General features: G+C 61.8%; 1 protein-coding gene across 1 annotated transcript; it reads left to right on the forward strand.

The window, feature by feature from the left end:
• The first annotated feature begins 7,448 nt into the window (after nucleotides 1-7,448).
• TAMALIN (trafficking regulator and scaffold protein tamalin) lies at nucleotides 7,449-14,702 on the forward strand. Its single transcript, XM_055336844.1, has 8 exons — nucleotides 7,449-7,756; nucleotides 9,678-9,727; nucleotides 11,319-11,373; nucleotides 11,478-11,580; nucleotides 12,746-12,839; nucleotides 12,949-13,015; nucleotides 13,218-13,284; nucleotides 13,568-14,702. The coding sequence occupies exons 1-8, from the start codon at nucleotides 7,505-7,507 to the stop codon at nucleotides 14,059-14,061; spliced, it is 1,182 nt and encodes a 393-aa protein (XP_055192819.1). The 5' UTR covers nucleotides 7,449-7,504; the 3' UTR covers nucleotides 14,062-14,702.
• The last annotated feature ends 5,329 nt before the right edge of the window (nucleotides 14,703-20,031 follow it).

A 20,031-nucleotide genomic window follows, 5' to 3' on the forward strand; every position in this document is an offset into this window, starting at 1 on the left:
TCAAGTGTAGCTGGGACCCTAGAGGCCGCCTGCCTGGTCCCTCGGTGTTGGGCACTGGACTCCCCTGCACACCGGCCCCCTGCTGCCGGCCCTCGCCTTCCACACCTGCACCTGCAGCCCATCTGCTCAGTCGCAGGCCCTCGTGGAACCAGGCAGCCTCTGGCGACTTCTCCGCCGGCCGTTGAGAGCAGACCTCTTTCTTCCCTGTGCGGCCCTTCAGTTAAAATAGTTAGCGTCCCTGAAAACTCACCGTGTGCCCACCAGCGCACCGAGTTTGCCTTATGTACAGGAACTGCTCTGACCCTCAAACAGCCTAGGAGGTGGGCTTACTCTCTCCCTTTGTGGATTAGGAGCTGAGGGTTAGGTCATGAGCTGGTCGTCTGTGGAGCTCGCAGGGTGGGAAAGACCTCGGGTGCACTGTCCTGCCCGCGTGGTTCCCTGCCCCCGCCCGTGCCCACTGCTCCCCCCTGAACCTAGCTAGGGCCTGCAGCCCGGACGGGCAGCTAGCATAAGCAAAGCGCAGACCGGGACAAGAATCAGGTTGTGTCCGACTCCCGCGGGTCACATGCGAGGACCCCAGGACTGCATCTCCTGGGTTGAGTGAAGCACAGCCACCTTCTTCATCCCACACGTGGGAAGTCGGTATTTTGAGCTCAAGTGCAGGACCTTACATGTTTGCTCTGTTAAATTTCACCAGAGAATGTGCTCTGGCTCCAGCCTGTCTGTATTTAAGAATCCTGATTGTGGGGGCGCCTGGCGGGCTTAGTCGGTAGAGCATGTGACTCTTATCTCGGGATTGAGTTCAAATCCCATGTTGGGTGTAGAGATTACTTAAAAATAAAATTAAAAAAATAAAAATGCTGATTGTTATCCAGAGTTTTCCATTGTTCTCTCATCTGAGACTTGGGCTGGGGAAAATCCAGGAACTCACCTCTAACAGTTGGCTTTAAGTTTGGCACATATCCCAGTAACCTGGAATAGCTGCTAATTAAATTGTCCTTGTGCCCTCGCCATAATTCATTTATGGACAGAGATAACAGCAGAAGTCCAAATATCTCTCTGAAGTGGCAAGGTATTATTGTGGCTGTTGCATCTCTTTGTTGAAAGAAAGGTGAAGTGGCTTATGGGGAATCTCAACCCCATTAAAAAGCCATCCTGTGAAGAATCCATCATCTTGCCGGGCATGGACCTAAAATCATTAGGCTATGGGTTGCAGCTTCAGCTTTACCATCCTGAACATCAGAATGGCAACTGTTGTGATGCCCCTTTGTGTGCCCTTGACACAAAAGTCTCACCTTTGTGAGGCCCATGACACAGGCCACCTGGATTCCTTTGAACAGTGTATCACTTGGGTTTTTGTTAAACACATCGTAGATTTTTGTTCCCACCAGGTTGTGTCTTCTGATCTTTACAATCCGGAGAACATGCTTGCTAAGTACAACCAAAACAAAATTAAAGTAGTGGAGTTCAAGAGACACTCGGGAACATGTGAGGGATGCATAATGAAGGTGGCGGGAGGGGGGAAGGCTTTGGAACAAGCCAGGAATAGTGTACTAGGGTTTTCCAGAGGAACAGAATGGATGGATGGACAGATGGACGGATGGACAGATGGATGGATGGATGGGGCTGATGGATGGGTGGGTGGGTGGGTGGGTGGGCTGATGGATGGATGGACGGGCAGATGGACAGACAGGCAGGTGGGCCGATGGATGGATGGATGGACGGATGGACGGGCGGACAGATGGGTGGGTGGATGGATGGGTGGATATTTTAAGGAAGTGACTCATGACTGTGGGGGCTGGCAGGTTTGAAATCGGGCCGACAGCTAGAGATCCAGGGAGGAGTTGACATTACAGTCTTGGGTCCGAAGGCAGTTCCTTCTTCCTCGGGGACTGCAGTTGGTTACGGCCTTCAACTGATTGGACGAGGCCCATCTGCATAATGGAGGGTAATCTGCTTTATTCAAAAACTGATTTAGGGACGCCCAGGTGGCTCAGCGGTTGAGCATCTGCCCTCAGCCCAGGGCGTGATCCTGGAGACCTGGGATCGAGTCCCGCATCGGGCTCCCTGCAGGGAGCCTGCTTCTCCCTCTGCCTGTGTCTCTCATGAATAAATAAATCTTTTCTAAAAATCTGATTAAAATTTTTTTTAAAAAAAGACTGTTTGACAGAGGAGCACAAGCACAAGCAAAGGGAGCTGCAGAGGGATTGGGAGAAGCACAAAGGAGAGGGACAAACAGATTCCCCGCTGAGCAGGGAGCCCGATGAGGGGCTCGATCCCAGGACCCCGGGAACATGACCCGAGCCGAAGGCAGACACTTAACCGACTGGGCCACCCGGGCACTGCTGCTGACTTCAATGTCATCACATCTAAAACATATCTTCACAGCAACATCTAGACAGGTTTCACCAAACAACGGGCACCACACCTTGGAGGTCGTTGGGCATCCCACGCTCCGACGGGATGGAGCTTAAGGAACATGGCGAAGCCTTGGGTCCATCTGGGGCCGCTCCTTGGGAGCCGTGGATGGGGGCTAACGGTGTAGGAAGGTCTAAGGAACAACTGGATAGACGAGGCTCTCTTTAATTTGTTGAGCAACCCTAATGTGTAGAGCGGACAATACCAAGGCCGCCTATGGCCCTCGCCCTCTGAGACAGAGGGTTTGTACGGAACAATAGGGCAGAGTGTGGTGTGTGCCGAGGGAGCCCCGTGCATCCCTGCCCCCCAGGGGCTCCCCAACTGCTGGAGTGGACCAGCACGTAGATGACCACATGGTGCGAGGCACATGCTGGGTAGGGGTTGACCCAGGGCATCTCAGGAGCACAGGGTGACGTTAGTTGGGGTCAGGAGAGGGGACCTCTCTATTTTGTTGTAGGTGTTGGCCTGCTGACTGAGGAGAGGGTTTTAGTCAAAAAGAGTGTCACCAAGAGCCACAGATGTCCTCAGCTAAGGCTAGAGCAAGGGAGCCAGAGCTGCAACGAGGGAGCCTGCTGGGGCTGTCACACGCTGAGAAGACAAGACTCCATCCCTTGTGACAGCTACCTGCGGCCGTCGAGTCAGCGGTCTGGGCTGGGCCTCCAAATGTTTCTCCGTAGCACAGCTTGCGTGGAGTAGCCGTAGGTTGAAACCTCTCTGGGGTCCCTGCTTCCTGGCGGAGGGCATAGGCCATTGGCAGGGTCTGGCAGGGGAGTCCCGTGGTCCTGTCTGGGAAGGTCACGGTGCAGATGGCCGGTTCCGGGGGGGGGGGGGGGCAGGGCAGGGGGAGATGGTGGCAGGCAGAGCACACAGGCTTGGGGCATGACCAGAGGCAGGCAGAGAAAGAGGGGGGCTGACTTCAGATCGGAAGAGGTGGGAGGAACTTAGTTGGGTGCAAACACCACTGTGCCCAGGGAGAGGGAACCGGGGATGAGCCACCAGAACCAAGGGGGAGGTGGGCTGGGGTGTCCGAGGCCCCAAGGTCCGTGGTTTCTGCCTCCTGTTACCCGGTGTCCTAGCAGCGGCGTGTGGATGCCGTGAGGAAGGCTGGGGAGTTCCCCCTCCCTCTGGGGGTCCAGCCTGCTCACGTCAGAGACCCCGTGACATCCCCACCGAGAGGCAAGGTGCTCCCAGGCCTCTGGCCAGACTGCACCCAGAGGCCACCCATATCCAACACAAACTACTTTATCTGCTCTGCCCTGACTCCCAGACGCCCCAGCACAGGCTCTGGGAGCTGCGCTGGATCCTCCCTGCTGCTGGGCTCCCCTGGGCCCCAGCACCAGGCACACACGCGCGCACGTGCGCACACACACACACACACACTCTCTCTCTCTCTCTCTCTCTCTCTCTCTCTCTCTCTGTCTCTCCAGTGGAAACTGTTGGGCAATAAGAACCAGTAGGAAAAACAACCACTCCCTGCCCAGGCAGCTGCCCACCGGCTGTCTGTGCCTCCCTCGCTGTCATGCGACCAGGGGGCCCAGGCCCTCATTTGCCTCAGAGCACCCGCTGAGGCCCAGGCCCCTCTCTCCCACCTCCCGGCTCAGAAGCAGCGCCAGTGCCCACACAGGAGCCTCAGCGACCTGTTACTCATCGTCCCAGGTCTGGGATCAAGTGACGGTGCTGGAGCTGAGTTAGACTCCAGAGCGGCCCCAGCTGCTGGTGCTCTCGCCCCAAGGGCCCCAACTCCCCGACGGTACCCTAGACCTGAGCACGGCTGTGGGGACAGCATTCAGCTGTCCCGCTTCCTCCACCGGGGACTGGGCGCCCGTAGGCATCCAGGCAGGGGCTTGTCCCAGAGAGAAGGGGTGTCCTGCGGGCCCTGTTCCTGGGCTGAGCCCCCGACACAGACGGCCAGCCCCACCCTGAGAGCAGAGCCAGGGCAGCTGGAGCGAAAGTAAGAAAAGCTGGGGAGCTGCTCGTTCTGACGGGGACTGGCTCGGGGATAAGCTACAGATTGAGTGCAGATGTCTGGGGAGCCGGAGCCCTGGGACTTGTGCAAGGAGGCCTCCCGGAGGGACGTGTCCTCGCACGCAGTTGCAGTGTGCAGCATGCGCCCCCATCCTCCCTGCCACCCCCGAGCTTTAAGGAGCTGCGGAAGGTAGGTTGGGGAGAACAGATGCTAGACAAGAGACTGGGCTTAGGAGGAAGTCGCAGGGGGTGGGAGAAGGCACAGCTTCAAGGACCCCGCGTGTCTGCCGCCCAGAGGACGCCCGCCCGCTGTCTGCCCTCTGTTGGTTGAGTCTGCGCCTGCGGCACAGCAGCCCTGGGGTTGGTGGGGGCGGGGGGGGGGGGGTGTCACAAATAGAACTTCCGAACCGCGACAGCGGCCAGGCTCCAGAACTCGGTGACCCAAGCGTGGCGTCTCAGTGGGACACAGGCCCTCTTGCACTGGAGGAGACGCGGGAGCTCCGCAAACCCTGCTCTGGTCCCAGGTGGAGGCCGGGCCCCAACCAGACCGGCCTGCGCTGCGCGGGTTTGAAGACTCTCCAGCAAGAGACGCGTGGCCACCAGGGGGCATCGCCACCCAGGTCGTGTGGCATCCTGGGCTCCCCATCCATCCCCTCCCTGGACGGACTGGGAGCAGGAAGCGGGCACAGATCTCAGCCCCCGGGCAGCTCCTAGCCGCTGAATGCAGTCCGGAGACCTCGGGTCTAGTGGCTTCTAGCACCCGGCCTGCCGCCGGCTCTCCTCCCTGGCCTCGGTTGGCCCCCTCTGTCCTTGCACCTGTGTCGTGCCCGGGCCCGGGGCCCTTCCTTGGCTCTCCAGCTCCGGGTCGGAGGGCAGGGTGCAGTGAGCCTCGCAGGAACTGCATCTCCTGGGCCCACCCTGACCCTGGGGTTCCGAGCTACTGGGCATCTCTGCTGCTGCGCCCTCCCTCGGGGGCAGAAAGGCGGCCTCCGGGCCAGGCCAGGCGGAGGAGTGCCTCAGGGGCTGAGACACAGGTGCCCTGTCCTGTCGCCCGCGGCGCCCACCGCTCCGGCTTTCAGACAAGGCCGAGTCTTTGGGTCGCTGGCCCTTCCCACGACAGGCGCCCTTCCGCTGCTCCCTCCAGGGATGGCTGCCCAGGAGCCCAGAGAACAGAGGCCATCGCCTCTCGCTCCGCACCGCCACCCGCACCCCCACCCGCACCCCAGACGCCGTCTGTCAGGGGCAGGCAGCAGACGGTCCGGGGGTCCCCATCTGTGCTCGCGCTTCACAATACAGTCCCGTGTTTCCCCACCAACACCCCCTCGGGCCCTCGGCTGATGGCCACTTGGTGGTGCCCCGGGGGAGGTGGGAGGAGGGAGAGGAAGGCACTGAAGGAGCTGGCCCTCGGCTCCCAGCAGCCCGCGGCCCCGTCTGCCGCCCCCCACCCAGCAAGCAGCCTGCCATCTGGACTTGTGCACCCCCCCCCACCCACACCCCCCGTGGGCGCCAGGCCCGGGGCTGGGGCCGGGGCCGGGGCAGAGCCGGATCCGGAGGCAAGGGAGCACAGAGACGGAGCCCTTCGGGGCTCTCCCGGGGGGACCTGGCCTCCTGCCTCCGCACTCGCCAGGCCGGCACAACCGCAGCTCCCGATGGGGAAGCAGGCAGGGCGGCGCCGCGCCAGCCTGGGCCGCACCGGGCGAATGGGGACCCGAGGGACACAGTGTCTCACCGGGTGGGATCGCAGGCTCTGGAACCGGGCTGCCTGGGTTTGAGTCTCGGCTCTGCCACTCAGGGGCCTAGAGCGAGTCACTCAGCCCCTCTGGGCCTCAGTTTCCTCACGTGTGAGGTATCGATTTCATAGGGTTGCTAGGAAGAGCAAGCGAGTTAATGCACGCAAGGAACAGCCCCCGCAGGACAGTGTGCGCGGCCCCACGGCAACTGCCCAATAAATGTCAGCTGTAAAGGTGAAACACAGGTTTGGGAAGACTGGGGAAGGGGACAGATGGGGACAGTACTCCCCAGCCCCCGTCCGGTGGCCACTGGTGGGGTGCGGAGGCCCCCAGCTTGTGCTGACGCCCTGTGGTGGCTAGCTGCTCTTTAGACGCCAAGACTGGCCTTCCACTTCCTCCTCTCACTTCTTATTTGGGCACCTCTGACGACAGAGACTTCAGCTGGGCCACCCCAGTCTCTCCCACTGCCTGGCAGCCACGGTAACAGGCGGCAGGTCGGGGGCTGGGGGGAAGATGATCCCAAAGTCCCGTCAGACAGTGGTGGAGCACCCCCCCCCGCCCCCCAGCACCCACGCAGCTCAGGCACGGTCCCCTCCCCAGCAGTCAACACAGAGTGAAGATTTTTCTGCTGCAAAAAGGGGCATCTGAGCTCCAACCTCAGGAGCTGGGGAAAGGCACATTCAGGAGGGACCGCTCCTGACCCCCCACGGGGACAGGCCGTGGGTGTCCACTGCCTCCTTTTTCACCTCTTCTGGGGCAGCTCTGGAAGGGGAAATCCTCGGCCCTCACTCCCCGGGGGCTCGTGCAGAGCCAGGGGTATTTCTGACCTTCACTTCCTTCAGGCACTTCACCCCCCTTTGTCCATACCCCTGCCCCTGCACTGCCCTCCCGACCCTCCCCCTGCCTAAAGGCTCCCGCAGCCCCCCGATGGCCTAGACTCTTCCCCTGGGCTTCCAACGACCCCTCTCTGCCCCCCACGCCACCAGATTCTCCATGAATCTCCAAAGCCATCCATCTCGGGATTTTCAAGCCTCGTGCACAAGCCCCTTCACACGCACGCACACGCAGACACGCACACCCGCCGCAGGTACCCGGGGGACCCCCGGCCCCGCCCCAGGGTGCCCCGCGCCCCTCCCCCGCGGCCAGGTTTCCCCGGCCCCGCGGGGCGGGGGACGCCGTGGGCGGGGCTTGGGGCAGCGGACCCCCCCGGGGGCGGGGCCTGCCGCTCAGGGGGCGTGGCTGCGCGAAGCCCTGCCCCTCCCGCCCCGCCCCGCTCCCCGAGCCTATAAAGGGAAGCGGCCCGCCGCCCGCCCGGCTAGCAGCCCCGAGCCGCTGGCAGCCCCGCCGCGCCGAGCGAGCGCCGCCTCCGAGGGTCGCCGGGCGCCGGAGCCATGACCCTCCGCCGACTCAGGAAGCTGCAGCAGAAGGAGGAGGCGGCGGCCGCCCCGGACCCCGCCGCCCGGGCTCCCGACTCCGGAGCGGCCCCCGCCACCCCCGCCGCGACCCCGGCCTCGGGCCCCCGTGCAGCCGCCGCCGGCCCCGGGGCCCCCGGAGACGAGCTGTACGCGGCGCTGGAGGACTACCACCCGGCCGAGCTGTACCGCGCGCTCGCCGTGTCCGGGGGCACCCTGCCCCGCCGGAAGGTGCGTGCCGCCCCCGCCCCCGCCCCGCCCCGCCCCTCCTCCCGCGCGCAGCTGCGCCCGCCGACCCCACCGCGCTCTCCTCGGGGCCCGCGGTCCCCCCGCGCGCTCGTCCTGTCCGTCGCTCGGCCCCCTCGGCCCGGTCCTGCGAAGGCGCGAGCCTGCCCCCGCCGCCCCCGAGCCCCGCGCTCCCCACGCGCCGCCGTCGCGTCTCGCTCCTCTCCTCGCCGACTCCCCCGAGCACCCCTGCTCCTACTCGCTCCATCTGGCCCCCCGCGCCCCGCGCCCCGCGCCCAGGTGTCTCCAGCCCCCCCCCCCCGGGAGCCCCCGTCTGCGCGGCTCCGGTTGCAGCGGGGAGGCCCGGGGCTGCGGTCCCGCCGCGCGGGGAGCGGGCGCGGGTGGGGTCCCCGGAGCTCACGCTTCCGAGGGGACGCGCGGGTTGCTGCGCTCCGGCTGCCGCCCTGCCCGGCGTCGGGTGCGGGGCGCGGGGGTGCGGGGCGCGCGCGTCGGCCGGGACCGGACGCGGCGGGAGGGGGCGCCGGCGCCCGCGGGGCAGGAAGGATGCGAGCCGCGCCCGCCTTCTGCGGCTCCCCCTCCGCGGGGCGCCTCCTCCGGCCTGGGGCCACCTGAGCGCTCAGAAGTGGGGACACGCACCCAGGTTAGGGAGAGGGCGCTGGTGGCCTTTCCTCGCTCAGTCCCCCCCCCTCCCCTGGCCCCTGGCTCCCCCCCATACAATGAACAGCTTGTTGAGAATTTGCATTTTATGAAAATCGGAATAAAAGACAAAGGGGTCTCTCTATGCCTCGCAGCCCTTCCGTCCCGGCCCGTTTGGGAGCTGCCCCCACCCCTGAGGGCCAGTCTTGGGTTCTGGAGAAAGAGGACTCGCTTCTCTTCCCAGACTCGGGTGGGCCCCGGGGGAGGGTTGACTGGGCGGTTGAGGGCACGCGGGACCAGGGCTGGTCTGGCAGGGCCTCCTCCAAGGCCCAACATTTTAGGGAACGAGAGAGAGGAGCCGCTCCCGGGGCCCCAAGTTGGCAGGAACCCTCGGCTCTGACATCTCCCTCCCGCCCACCTCCCCAAAACCCTCCCAGTCTCTTTCCTAAGTATGGTGAGACTTAAGGACAAGTTTGAGATTCGGTTTGTGTTTGTTTTGTCCCAGAGAGCAGCAAAATAGATGGCAATGTCCAGAACCCCGGGTGGAGCAGGGCGCAGCTGGACACCTGCAGCTGGGATCCACAGTGGGCCCCTGAAACAGCCTGTAGTTTGGGGGAGGAGGGTTGGCCCTACCCTCTCCTGATTCTCCGAGTTCAGGCTGGGATTGCCGGCCCTCCAGACCTGGGTCTCTGACCCCAGCTTCCCCAAGTGGCTGAGACATTAGAAGGAGATGCCTAACTGTGTGGCGGGGGGTGGGGGGGGGTGTCTCTGGAGGACCTTGATAGGCAAGCCCAGGGTCCCCCTGCCCTTCCTTGGCAACATCTGTAAAGAGCCTCTGCCTTGGCTTTCAGGGTTTGGGAGGCGCCTGAGCCCTGCAGACACACACCCCGAGGGTAGAGACTATTCTAGCTTAATGAGTCCTCTCAGCGCCCCCGGCCTGGACCAGCCACAGTGCTGAGAGGTTCCTGCATCTGGACCCCAGGAGGAGGGTCTGGGGTGGCAGACACTGCCGTGTCTCAGTCTCCCTTATGGGGTAGAGCCTTGGGGAGAATTTTGTGGAGTGATGCTGGAGCTGAGCGGCACTCAGCAAATAGTCACGCTGTCGCCAAAGCAAGTATGGAACTGGGACCAGCCAGGCGGGCACCAGGAAGTGAGGTGCTGGGTCCAGGGGCTGGAGCTCAGGGGAGAGTCTTCCCAGAGTGGACTCTCAGCACCTGCTCCAGGACAGTCCTCCTCTCACCTGCTCTTTCCTCTCTTTCTTCCCACCCAGGGCTCAGGATTCCGCTGGAAGAATCTCGGCCACAGTCCTGAACAGCAGCGGTGAGTCACCATCACCAGCACCCCGGAGCCCCTGCCCTGGTCCAAAAGGGTGAGGTGCCGGGGTGGGGGTGGAGGGCAGCACGACACAGCTCTCAGCCCAGGGGGAGTCATGCTGCTACCCTTTCAGCGTGGTTCCCTCACTAGGAGTGAGGGGCAGGTGGGGGGTGTGGGCTGTGTTAAGGGGGTGGCAGAGAAAGGAGGTAGGGACTTTTGAGTCATCAGGTACTCCTCATGCCACCCCCAGTCCCTGCCAGTCACCCCTCCCCGGGCAGATCTAGATCTGGGAGGGGGAGGAAGTAGAAGTCCTTGGGGGCTCCCCTGAGAGCTCTCCCAGCCCCAGCAAAGCCCCAGGGGGCCCAGACCGTAGCCCAGCTGTGTCCAGCTGTGTCCAGCTGTGTCCAACTGCTTGAGTGTGGCCGCCTCCTGCCTCCAGGAGCTCCGTCCTCTGCTGCTCCCATCCATGGCAGCCCTCTTTGGAAGCATCCGACGTGAGGGCAGTAGTAGGCGCTGCCCTCAGGCCCTGCGCCGCTCAGGCCCAGGCAGACTGGGGCCTGGCTTCTGAAGTGGATCAGCGGACTCCAGCCGGCTAGCTAGACTGGCCTGTTGGGCCCTTGAGCTAAGAGTTGTTTTTATATTTCTAAAGGGTTGTAAAAATAACAACAAAGAACAATATAGGACAGAGGCCCAACGGAGCCCGCAGAGAAAGCCTGAAATATTTACTAGCTGGCCCTCTGCAGAAAAAAGTTTGCCAACACTTGAAGAAACCCAGAGTAACCCAGAACTTCAGTCACCCTCTTGCCCGCCCGACACAAAACACACACGGAGCAGGCGGCCCAGGGATCCCAGTGGGGAGGCGCTCCAGGGAGCGCTGGGAGTTGCTTGCTGCTCAGCATTTGGGGGGCATCTGGGTCGGGCTGGGAGCTGTGGACCCGGGTCTCCAGGGCCTTTCTGAGGCCGGGAGACTCGAAGGGGCCTTTGGAGGCTGCTGTGACTCTGCCTCTGGCGGGGGCGGGAAGGAAGGGGGTGGGGGTGGGCAGAGGAAACTCTGGGCTCCCCCAGCAGGCGAGGATCTGGAGCGGCTCCAGACCATTGTGTCCGGCGGGCAGGCCTTCAGTGCGGGAAGGGGCGGCCTCCAGGCTCCCCTCCCCCCGGCCTCACATCTGGTGGGCTGGGCTGGCCCGCGCAGCTGGGAGGAGCAGCTGTGGTCTGGGCTGAGCCTCGTGACCGGCCTCCGGGGGTGGGGCCAGCCCGCTCCCCAGGGCCTGGAGTGGGGCCCCGGCTGGGCAGCGAGTGGTACTCCAGGGCTCACTAGAAAGCTGCAGGCCTGCCTCCCAAACTCCGGAGGCCCGTTCCCTCTGGGGACCAGCCTACGCTGGAGGCCAGACTGATTGATTCTCTGTGGCTCCACGAAGCTGATTTCAGCTGGGGACTGGGACGGGCGTTCCAGCGACCCATGACGAGAGTGAGTTGTCGCTGGAGACCGTGAGCCCCGCCGGGTGTTCTAGAGCAGACCCTGTCAGGCCACACGATGGGACCACCAAGCTCCTTCTAACCCTGACAGTCCCGAAATGGCCCCCGTGTCCCCTTGCAGGAAAGTGGTGACTTTGGAAAAGGAGGAGAACCAGACTTTCGGCTTTGAGATCCAGGTGGGAGAAGCTGGGTGCAGGGGAAGGGGGGGATCCGGAGGCCGGCCCGAGGGAGGGCTGGACCCTGCCGCAGCCCTGGCTGATGGTCCCCCTGCCCGTTACAGACTTACGGCCTCCACCACCGGGAGGAGCAGCGCGTGGAGATGGTGACTTTTGTCTGCCGGGTCCATGAGTCCAGCCCTGCCCAGCTGGCCGGGCTCACACCAGGTGAGGTCTGAGCCCAGGTCGCAAGGCTCCGGGCAGGCGGGATGGCCTTACTCCCAAGCAGAGGGGGTGAGAAATCTCTTCTGAAATCAACTCCCCTTCCTTGTCCTGTTTTGAGAAGGCCGGAAAGAAGAATGGATAGAGTCTAAGCTTTGGATCCAGGCAAATTGGCCACGTACTGTGTGCTCTCAAGCAGTCCCAGCTGCAAAATGGGGGCAATGACCCACCAAGGGTTTCCCTGGGCACAGAGCCGAGGCCTGGTGAGTGGCAGATGTTGCTGCTACTGTTTGCCTCCTCCTGGCGTTCTGGCCCTCTGGCCCTGGGCAGGAGTCGGGGAAGGCGCGCCACTCTGTTAGATCTGCTTGATGGCGGCGATCAGGGCCCATCCTGTGCCAACCTGGCCCAACTCCGCGGGGCACCTGTGTTACTTCCTCCAACAAGGAAATGGTGCCTCCAGTTGGGGGACCCTTGGGATTGACCAAGTCTAGAGTCCCTGGGCCCCAAGAAGGGGATTGAGACTGTATGAACCCCCCCAATTCCATCACCACTTCCTTCTCTAAGCCCCCGCCTCCTTGCCCACTTACCAGCAGCCCCTGGTAGCCTAGTGGTGTACGGCAACTCTGCAAAATGCTCTGAGGCCCGCTCTCCCTCCTGATCCCCGAAGTAGCCACAGTGAGGATCCACATCCTTTTTCTACAGATGGGAAATGGGGCCCTTGGAGATGGTGGCTTGCCCTGCCTCGAGTCAGGAGGCTCTGCGGTGGCGCGGGGAGTCAGAAGCCGAGGCCTCTCATGCCTGGGGCCAGTGGTAGTTCCCAGCTGCGTGCTCCTCACCCTGACCCCTTCCTGTCTTGGCTGGGTCTCATGACCGCCTGTGGGCTACACAGGAGTAACCGGCTCCGGTGGCAGCCCACGGGTGCTGAGAGGGCTCGGCCTTTGGGTGCAGTCTCCTTAGGATGGGGTGCAGGTGTGGGCGAATGAGGGCCTGACCCCCACACCCTGGTGCTGGGCCAGGACCAGGTTTCCCCACAACCATGGGGAGTGGCAGGAGGGAGCTCAGGAGTGTTCTGTGGGGTTATGACCCTGATTCTTGCCGGCTAGGCTAGGGGGCTGGGACCGTCCCGTCATGCCCCATGGGACACACGCTGACCCTCCTCTCCGCCTGGCAGGAGACACCATCGCCAGTGTCAACGGCCTGAACGTGGAGGGCATTCGGCATCGAGAGATCGTTGACATCATTAAGGCGTCGGGCAACGTTCTCAGGTACGTCTGCTGCCGCCGCCGCCGTCCTTGAAGATTCCCCAGCTCAGCTTCTCTCAGTGTTTCCACACCCCGTGGGCTCTCTCAGCCTCTGATTCCCCAACCTCCTCAGGCTGGAAACTCTGTACGGGACGTCCATCCGGAAGGCCGAACTGGAGGCCCGGCTGCAGTACCTGAAGGTAGAGCAGCCCGGGAACGCCCAGCCGCCACCCTCTCCTCCCCAAGCCCGTCCCTCCAGGCCTCACTCTTTAGTTGGGGGCTCCTTGATCTGTCTGAACCTGCCTTGAAAAAAAACCTTAAGGTGCCGCCTGAGCCCTCCCAGCCTGCGCGTACCCACCTCCTGACAGTGCGATGATGACGTGGGGGGGGTGTCTCTTGCAGCAAACCCTGTATGAGAAGTGGGGAGAGTACAGGTCCCTAATGGTGCAAGAGCAGCGGCTGGTGCATGGTGAGTAGGGGTGGGGGTGCACAGGGTCCCCTACCGACACCCCTAGTCATGCTTCCCCCCGCCAAGGGAGGGGTTCCCTCCCTCTCCAAAGTGAAGAAAGGTTGGGTGCGCTCGGGGTGCAGCCCTGACCTGGGCTATGTGACCCAGACATTTGCGCTTACGGGGGCCCCCAGTGTCACGGGGGTCCTCAGGAGCACTGCGTGCATGCCCGGTTCCACGGAGGAGCCCCATGCAGGCGTCCCCGCGCCCTGACCGCCCCCCCCCCGCCCCCCCGCCCCCGCAGGCCTGGTGGTGAAGGACCCCAGCATCTACGACACGCTGGAGTCGGTGCGCTCCTGCCTGTACGGGGCGGGGCTGCTGCCGGGCTCGCTGCCCTTCGGGCCCCTGCTGGCGGCGCCCGGGGGTCCCCGCGGGGCTGCGCGGCGGGCGGGGGGCGACGCGGACGACGCCGTCTACCACACGTGCTTCTTCGGGGCCGCCGAGCCCGCGCCCCCGCCCGCCCGCGCCCGCGCCCCCGCCGAGCCCCCCGCGCCCCCGGCGGCGCCCCCGGCCCGGGCTGCTCTGAGCCGCAGCGCCAGCGTGCGGTGCGGGGGCCCCGGGGGCGGCGGGGGCGGCGGGGGCGCGGGGGGCGCGCTCTGGACTGAGGCCCGCGAGCAGGCCCTGTGCGCCCCGGGGCTGGGGCTGCGCAAGGCCAAGTACCGCAGCTTCCGCCGGCGGCTGCTCAAGTTCATCCCCGGACTCAACCGCTCCCTGGAGGAGGAGGAGAGCCAGCTGTAGGGGCGCCCGCGGGGCGGGAAGCTATTTATTTATTTATTCGTGGCAGCCTGTGCGGAAAGGGGGCGGCGGGGGTGGGGGGACCCCAGGAGCCCAGCAGCCCAGCGCCAAGGGGGAGGGTCCCCCGGCCCCAGCTGGCCTGCCGCCCCCCCCACCCATGCAGGGGCGCCCACACCCCTCCCCACCTCCTCCTCTAACCCCGGCGGGGAGCTTGGTTGGGTTGGGGACGGTTTGGGGGCGTTCATCCTACATCCAGGTCTGTAGTGCCTTGTGGGGTGTCCAGGAGAACTCCCCTGGAGGGGAGGAGCCCCGTCCCACGAAGCCCTCTCCCCAGCTTTACGTGCTCCTCGCCCTGGCCCTGGGGGACACAGGGCCTGGGGTCGGGCCTCCCCCCCTCCCTCCACGCACAGCCTCCCAAGGTGCTGGGCCCCCTCCTTCCCGGCCTGGACCCCTAAGGGCTTGGCCCCTCCCAGGGGCCTGTAACTAAGTTGGGTCCTGCCGGGCAGGGGTCCCGGGTTCTTCGCCCCCTTGGGGGACAGGAATGGGCACGTCCAGGTGGGGTGGGGGCAGCACAGACTGTTCCGCCGTTTTGCATATTGTTGCTTCTGAACCACAAACTGTATAAAATTGACGGTTTTTTTGCATCTGTTGTCAGCGTGGTGACTGCGGGGGTGGGGGGTGGGGGCAGGATTGGGCTCCAGCAAGCTCCGACTCTACCACGCACCGCATCCCCCAACACACGCCTCCCCCCCACACACACACAGACATGCTCTCGAACACTGTATTTTACATCTTATTTGCTTGGAGCCTGCAGCCAGGGGGATTTTGACTTACGTGTGTGAACCTGAGCAAGAGGCCCCACACCCTCCCCAGAACTCGGGTGCTTCCCTGCCCAAGACTCCCAGCAGGCGGTGGCCAAGCCTCCTCCAAAGTCCTCGCCCGCCCTGCCCTGCGCAAATAATTGTGCTTGGAACCCTCTGGGCCCTGGGCCTGGGTCACCCACAGCCACCCCGCCTGTGACCGGCCCAACCACTGACCGCTCCATTGTCGTCGAACTCCCTACCTCTAGAATGAGATTCTAAGTCCCACGCTGGCTTATCTGACCCTCGCCCGCCTCGTTTTCTTGTCCCCCTTCTCGCTTCCTGCTCCGGCCCTATTGCTCCATCCGGTGCGCTCCCCACCCCATCCACTCGGGGCCTCTGCGTTCACTCTTCCCATAATTGGCCCCTTCAGTCCCCAGCTCTGCCTCCCGAGGGACTCCCCACCCAGTCTGAAGTAGCCGCACCTTCCACCGTGACAGAGCCCTGCTTTTTTCTGTCCTACTACTCATCACCGTCCGGTCCGCGGTTGTCTTGACTTTTGTGGATTCTGGTGTTTGCCTGGCCCCCGCCCCTATTACGAGGCACACTCCTTGCAGCGGGGCCCAGGGATCTTTCTTGTCTTAATCTGCTGCTTTACTTCCTGCCTGGTACGAGCTCATAGTAGAACCCCAATAACGACAGTGTGTGCCCACAGCATGTCCGTGAGTTGGACGCTACCTTTCTTGGCGGTGACCAAGGGCAAGCGACCTGTCTAGGGTCACACAGAAAGCAAGTAGCAGAGCTGGGCCTGGGACTGGAGCCTCGTGTGCCCGTCCTCCCTGGCGGTGACCAGCATACAAGGAACAGCTTCAAGGGGTCTACGCGGCCCCCTCCCCGAGCCAGGCCATCTCCCACCTGCACCACTGCACTTGCCTCCTGCATGGGCTCCCTGCTGCCTCTCTTGGCCCCAGAGACCCCTTCACACAGTTTGGGAAATTGGATCATAACCCTCCTCACTTAAAACCCCTATGGCTTCCCTTCGAATAAAAGAATAAAATCCAAATTACTGCCTGTGGCTCACCCATAACACGTTGTCCTTCCGGGCAGACAAATGACAAAAGGACACCCCTTCCTCTGAGCTGACGGCAGCCACACAGGCCCAAGAATTTGGTACCTGGGAGCCGTTGTGCTGGGATGCCCGGCGGGAGGCCCTGCAGGGCCAGCGCTCTGGCCCTCTCCGTTTCTCCTCCCCTGACACACGTCTCGTGTTCTCGTGTGTAAGCCACACGCTTCTTCCTGGTCTCATTCCTCAAGCGTGCCAAGCTCTTTCTCGTCTCTGCCCTTTGCCCATGCAGCGCTCTCCGCCTGGAATCCTCTTCTTCACCAGGCTGATTCCTCAGCTTAACACTTTCTCAGCTTTCCCAGATCAGATCAGCAGTTCCCTGTCCTTAGCTTCATCTCCAGGCCTCTAGTGGTTTTTTTGTTTGTTTGTTTGTTTGTTTGTTTGTTTTTTCCTTCACACCACTTACTCCCCATTGGTAACTATACCGACTTCTTTGCATAGGCGTCTTGCGCCCTAAGGCAGCCACGGGGAGACTCAGCCTTGCTTACCCCGTGCCTCCAGGGCCTGACACGGGGGTGGCACGCAGCAGGTGCTCAATAGTGGGGCCAGGCCAGCCGAGGGGAGGTCATCGCCCCCCAGCCCCGCCCCCCAGCCCCGCTCCAGCTGATGCTGGCATCTGCGGGCCCCTCTCATTATATCCCTTCGGGGCTGGGTGTCAGCTCCAGGCCTGACACCTGCACCTGGCCGCCCTGCCCTCCCTGGTTCCCGGGGAGGGAGGACATTTGATTAAGAAAATGGAGCTTCCCCAAGCTCCCTGTTTGAACAGCTGCTCTGAGCAACGACAAACAGCAGCAGCTCCCGGAGGCTCAGGTCTCGGGGAGGGGCCCTACCTTTGTTCCCAGCGCCCAGGACTGCCAGGAGACCAGCCGCCCAGGGGAAGCCTAGCACCTTCGTGGGGGGCAGGGTCTGTGGCCTCCCCGGCTCTCCTCCCAGCAGAGCTACCAGCCCCTCGCTGAGCAGCCTCTTCCTCCCTCCCCTCCGCCCATGCAGCTAGCCCTGGGAGTGATGTCGGTACCCCTCACCCAGGTGGAAGGGGGCTCCTGGCCCGGGCACGCACCGAGCAGGGTGAGGGGGTGCCCAGAGGGGGGCTGGATCCCACCTCACAGATGATGGGATGACGGCACCAGCACAGCAGCCTCCTGCCGTGTAGGTGGGTGACAGGGAGTGACTAATGTGCGAGCTGTGATGCTAAAAATTAACCCAGGGATCGTGTTTGGTGGAGGGTGGGGGTGGATGGGAAGGGAGCAGGGACGCGGAATAGTATGTGGCTGGTATTCCCCTGCCCCTGCCTCCCCTCCTTCAACTCCCACCAACCTTCTGGTCCCCTCAATGCCTCGGGGGACTCTGTGGGAGCCCTTCCTCAACCCCAGGCCACGAGGGGCCCTGAATAATTCCAGGGAGAAGAGTGGACGCCGCTCTAGGTCTTGTGCACTGTAGAGTCAGGACACAGCCCCGCAGAGGGAGTTGTGGTCTGGGGTCCCTGCCTCTGCCCCCATCTCCCTAGCATGGGGTGGCTGCAGGCCCCTGAGTGCCCCTGGGGCTTCCCCTCTTCCCCAGGCAGAGCTCTGCTCAGGAGTGGAGTGGGGAGCAGAAGTAGCCAGTGCACAGAGACAAGGGCAGGTTTCCATCAGCAGTGGAGTTGGGGGTGCGGTACCTGAAGGAAAGGACAGGACCTGTCTCCCAGAACACCTGCATATACCAGCACGCGCTAATCACTTCCAGAGCCATTGACCACCTCGGCCTCACAGCCTATCTGAGAGCCATGTGCCACTGTCCCCACTTTACAGATGAAGAGGAGGCTCAGAATTGGAGAAGTAAGTTGGATGCCTGGGTGGCTCAGTGGTTGAGCGTCTGCCTTTGGCTCAGGTTGTGATCCTGGGGTCCTGGGATCGAGGTCCACATCGGGCCCCCCGCGGGGAGCCTGCTTCTCCCTCTGCCTGTGTCTGCCTCTCCGTCTCTCATGAATAAATAAATAAAATATTTCTTAAAAAATTAGAGAAGTTAAGGTAGCACAGCTAGTCCCTGGCAGAGCCAGCATTCCCGAGAGCCCGGATTGGGCAGAGGGAAGACTTCCTGGATGAAGGAGTGTGTGAAGGACAGGATGTCAAGATGCTAAGGAACCATTTAGAGGAACCACTTCTGGGGAGGGAAAGAGGGAGCATGGAGGGTGGATGAAAGGTGGGACCTGGGGGAGCAGGGTCTGAGATGTGCCAGAGAGCAGATGGAGATCAGGTCCAGAGGGATCCAGGCTCCATGTGCGTGCTGTGCTGGAGCAAGGTGAGAACATTCCCATCTAAGGATCGAGGGGCTCTTGAAACTGGGCTCTGGGTGCCACAAAGGGACCTGGGCTTGGAGAAGAGCTTTGCTGACACACATAAGAAGACACGTTAGAAGGAGTAACTCATAAACCCTCCCATTTTGCTTGAAGACAAAACCAGAGAACTTGAGCTGAAGGGCGGCCGGAGAAGAGATAAGAGAGGAGAAAGCACTTTCTGCTCACTAATTAGTCACTCCTAAAGTCGGGGAAGTGAGAGGCTGTGGGACTCCCCGGGGGTCAGAGAAATGCCAGGCTGTCTAGTCTGGAGGCTGTCTGGCCCTGCGCTGAGGCTGCATGGGCTGGCCTAAGGGAGGAGGAGCGGGCTGAGGGAGGCGGAGAGAAAGGAGCCTGGGGTGGGGAGAAGCGGGACCAAGGAGGGCTCCTCAAAGAGTTGAAAGAGCCAAAAAAAAAAAAAAAAAAAAAGAGGAGAGAGAGAGAGAGAGAGAGAGAGAGAGATGACACCGCAGGCGAGCCCGACCCCTCGTGGTGACCTCAGAACACTGCATCTCTCAGCCCTGACCTTACAGAAATAGGGTGCGGGGTCTGCAGAGCAGGCCTGCCCCACCCACGCTCTCCCAGAGGGGAGACGCCTCTGGCCTCTGAACCAGCCACCCATCCGAAGCTCCCTGCGACCTCGATTCTCCTGGCGCTGGGTGAGCCGTTCAGACCACACTGCTTGAAGGCAGGTAAGTCTGAACGAATGAACAACGCATTCAGAACTGATAAATCATCAGGCTTAATTTATTTCAACCAACATAGCTTCTCTGTGTGGAGGCCCACTGAGTCTGAAGGTGCATAGACTGGAGTTGGGGGGTAGTGGAACACGCCTGCTGAACCGCAAGACGCGGAATTTCTGCCCTTAGGGAGACCTCCTAAACTTCAGGGGATGCTTCGCTCCTGGAGTTTCAAAAACACACCAATTTACACACAAAGAAAAAATTATGGAAAAGAAAGGGTGCTAATTAGTAGCAAGAAAACATGTAAGGATAAGGGGATCCCTGGGTGGCGCAGCGGTTTAGCGCCTGCCTTTGGCCCAGGGCGCGATCCTGGAGACCCGGGATCGAATCCCACGTCGGGCTCCCGGTGCATGGAGCCTGCTTCTCCCTCTGCCTATGTCTCTGCCTCTCTCTCTCTCTCTCTCTCTCTCTCTATCATAAATAAATAAAAAAAAAAATTTAAAAAAAAAAAAAAAAAGAAAACATGTAAGGATAAATCTTATTGGAAAAGCACATGTGCTGCCAAAGCAAGCACGGACAAGTAAATACACAGGGGCACCAGGGTGGCTCGGTCACTTAAGTGTCTGCCTTCAGGTCAGGTCACGATCCCGGGGTCCTGGGATTGAGCCCCACATTGGGCTCCCTGCTCAGCAACGGGTCTGCTTCTCCCTCTCTCTGCCTGCTGCTCCCCCTGCTTTGCTCTCTCTCTGTCAAATAAATAAATAAAATCTTTTTAAAAAGTAAATATATAGTAAAGGTAGTAGGTTAATTATTACAAAGCTAGTATGAAGGTTGAAAGACAAAAGTAGTAAAAATAACTATGATTACAATAATTGGTTAAGGGATATAAAGGTAAAAAGATGTTAAATGTGACATCAAAAATACAACATGTAGGTGGGGGAGGAGAGTAAAAATGTTGAGCTTTAGAATGGGATCAAACTTAAGTTGTTATCCATTTAAAACAGATTGTTAGGGGATCCCTGGGTGGCTCAGGGGTTCAGCGCCTGCCTTTGGCCC

Source organism: Nyctereutes procyonoides, unplaced genomic scaffold, assembly GCF_905146905.1.
Source record: "Nyctereutes procyonoides isolate TBG_1078 unplaced genomic scaffold, NYPRO_anot_genome, whole genome shotgun sequence".
Taxonomy (NCBI): Eukaryota; Metazoa; Chordata; class Mammalia; order Carnivora; family Canidae; genus Nyctereutes; species Nyctereutes procyonoides.

Excerpts from the sequence above, each read along its gene's own strand:
- TAMALIN (XM_055336844.1), top strand. The coding sequence starts at position 7,505 with ATGACCCTCCGCCGACTCAGGAAGCTGCAGCAGAAGGAGGAGGCGGCG. Across the intron at positions 9,728-11,318 it reads CACAGTCCTGAACAGCAGCG|GAAAGTGGTGACTTTGGAAA; the intron begins GTGAGTCACCAT and ends GTCCCCTTGCAG. Across the intron at positions 12,840-12,948 it reads GCGTCGGGCAACGTTCTCAG|GCTGGAAACTCTGTACGGGA; the intron begins GTACGTCTGCTG and ends CAACCTCCTCAG.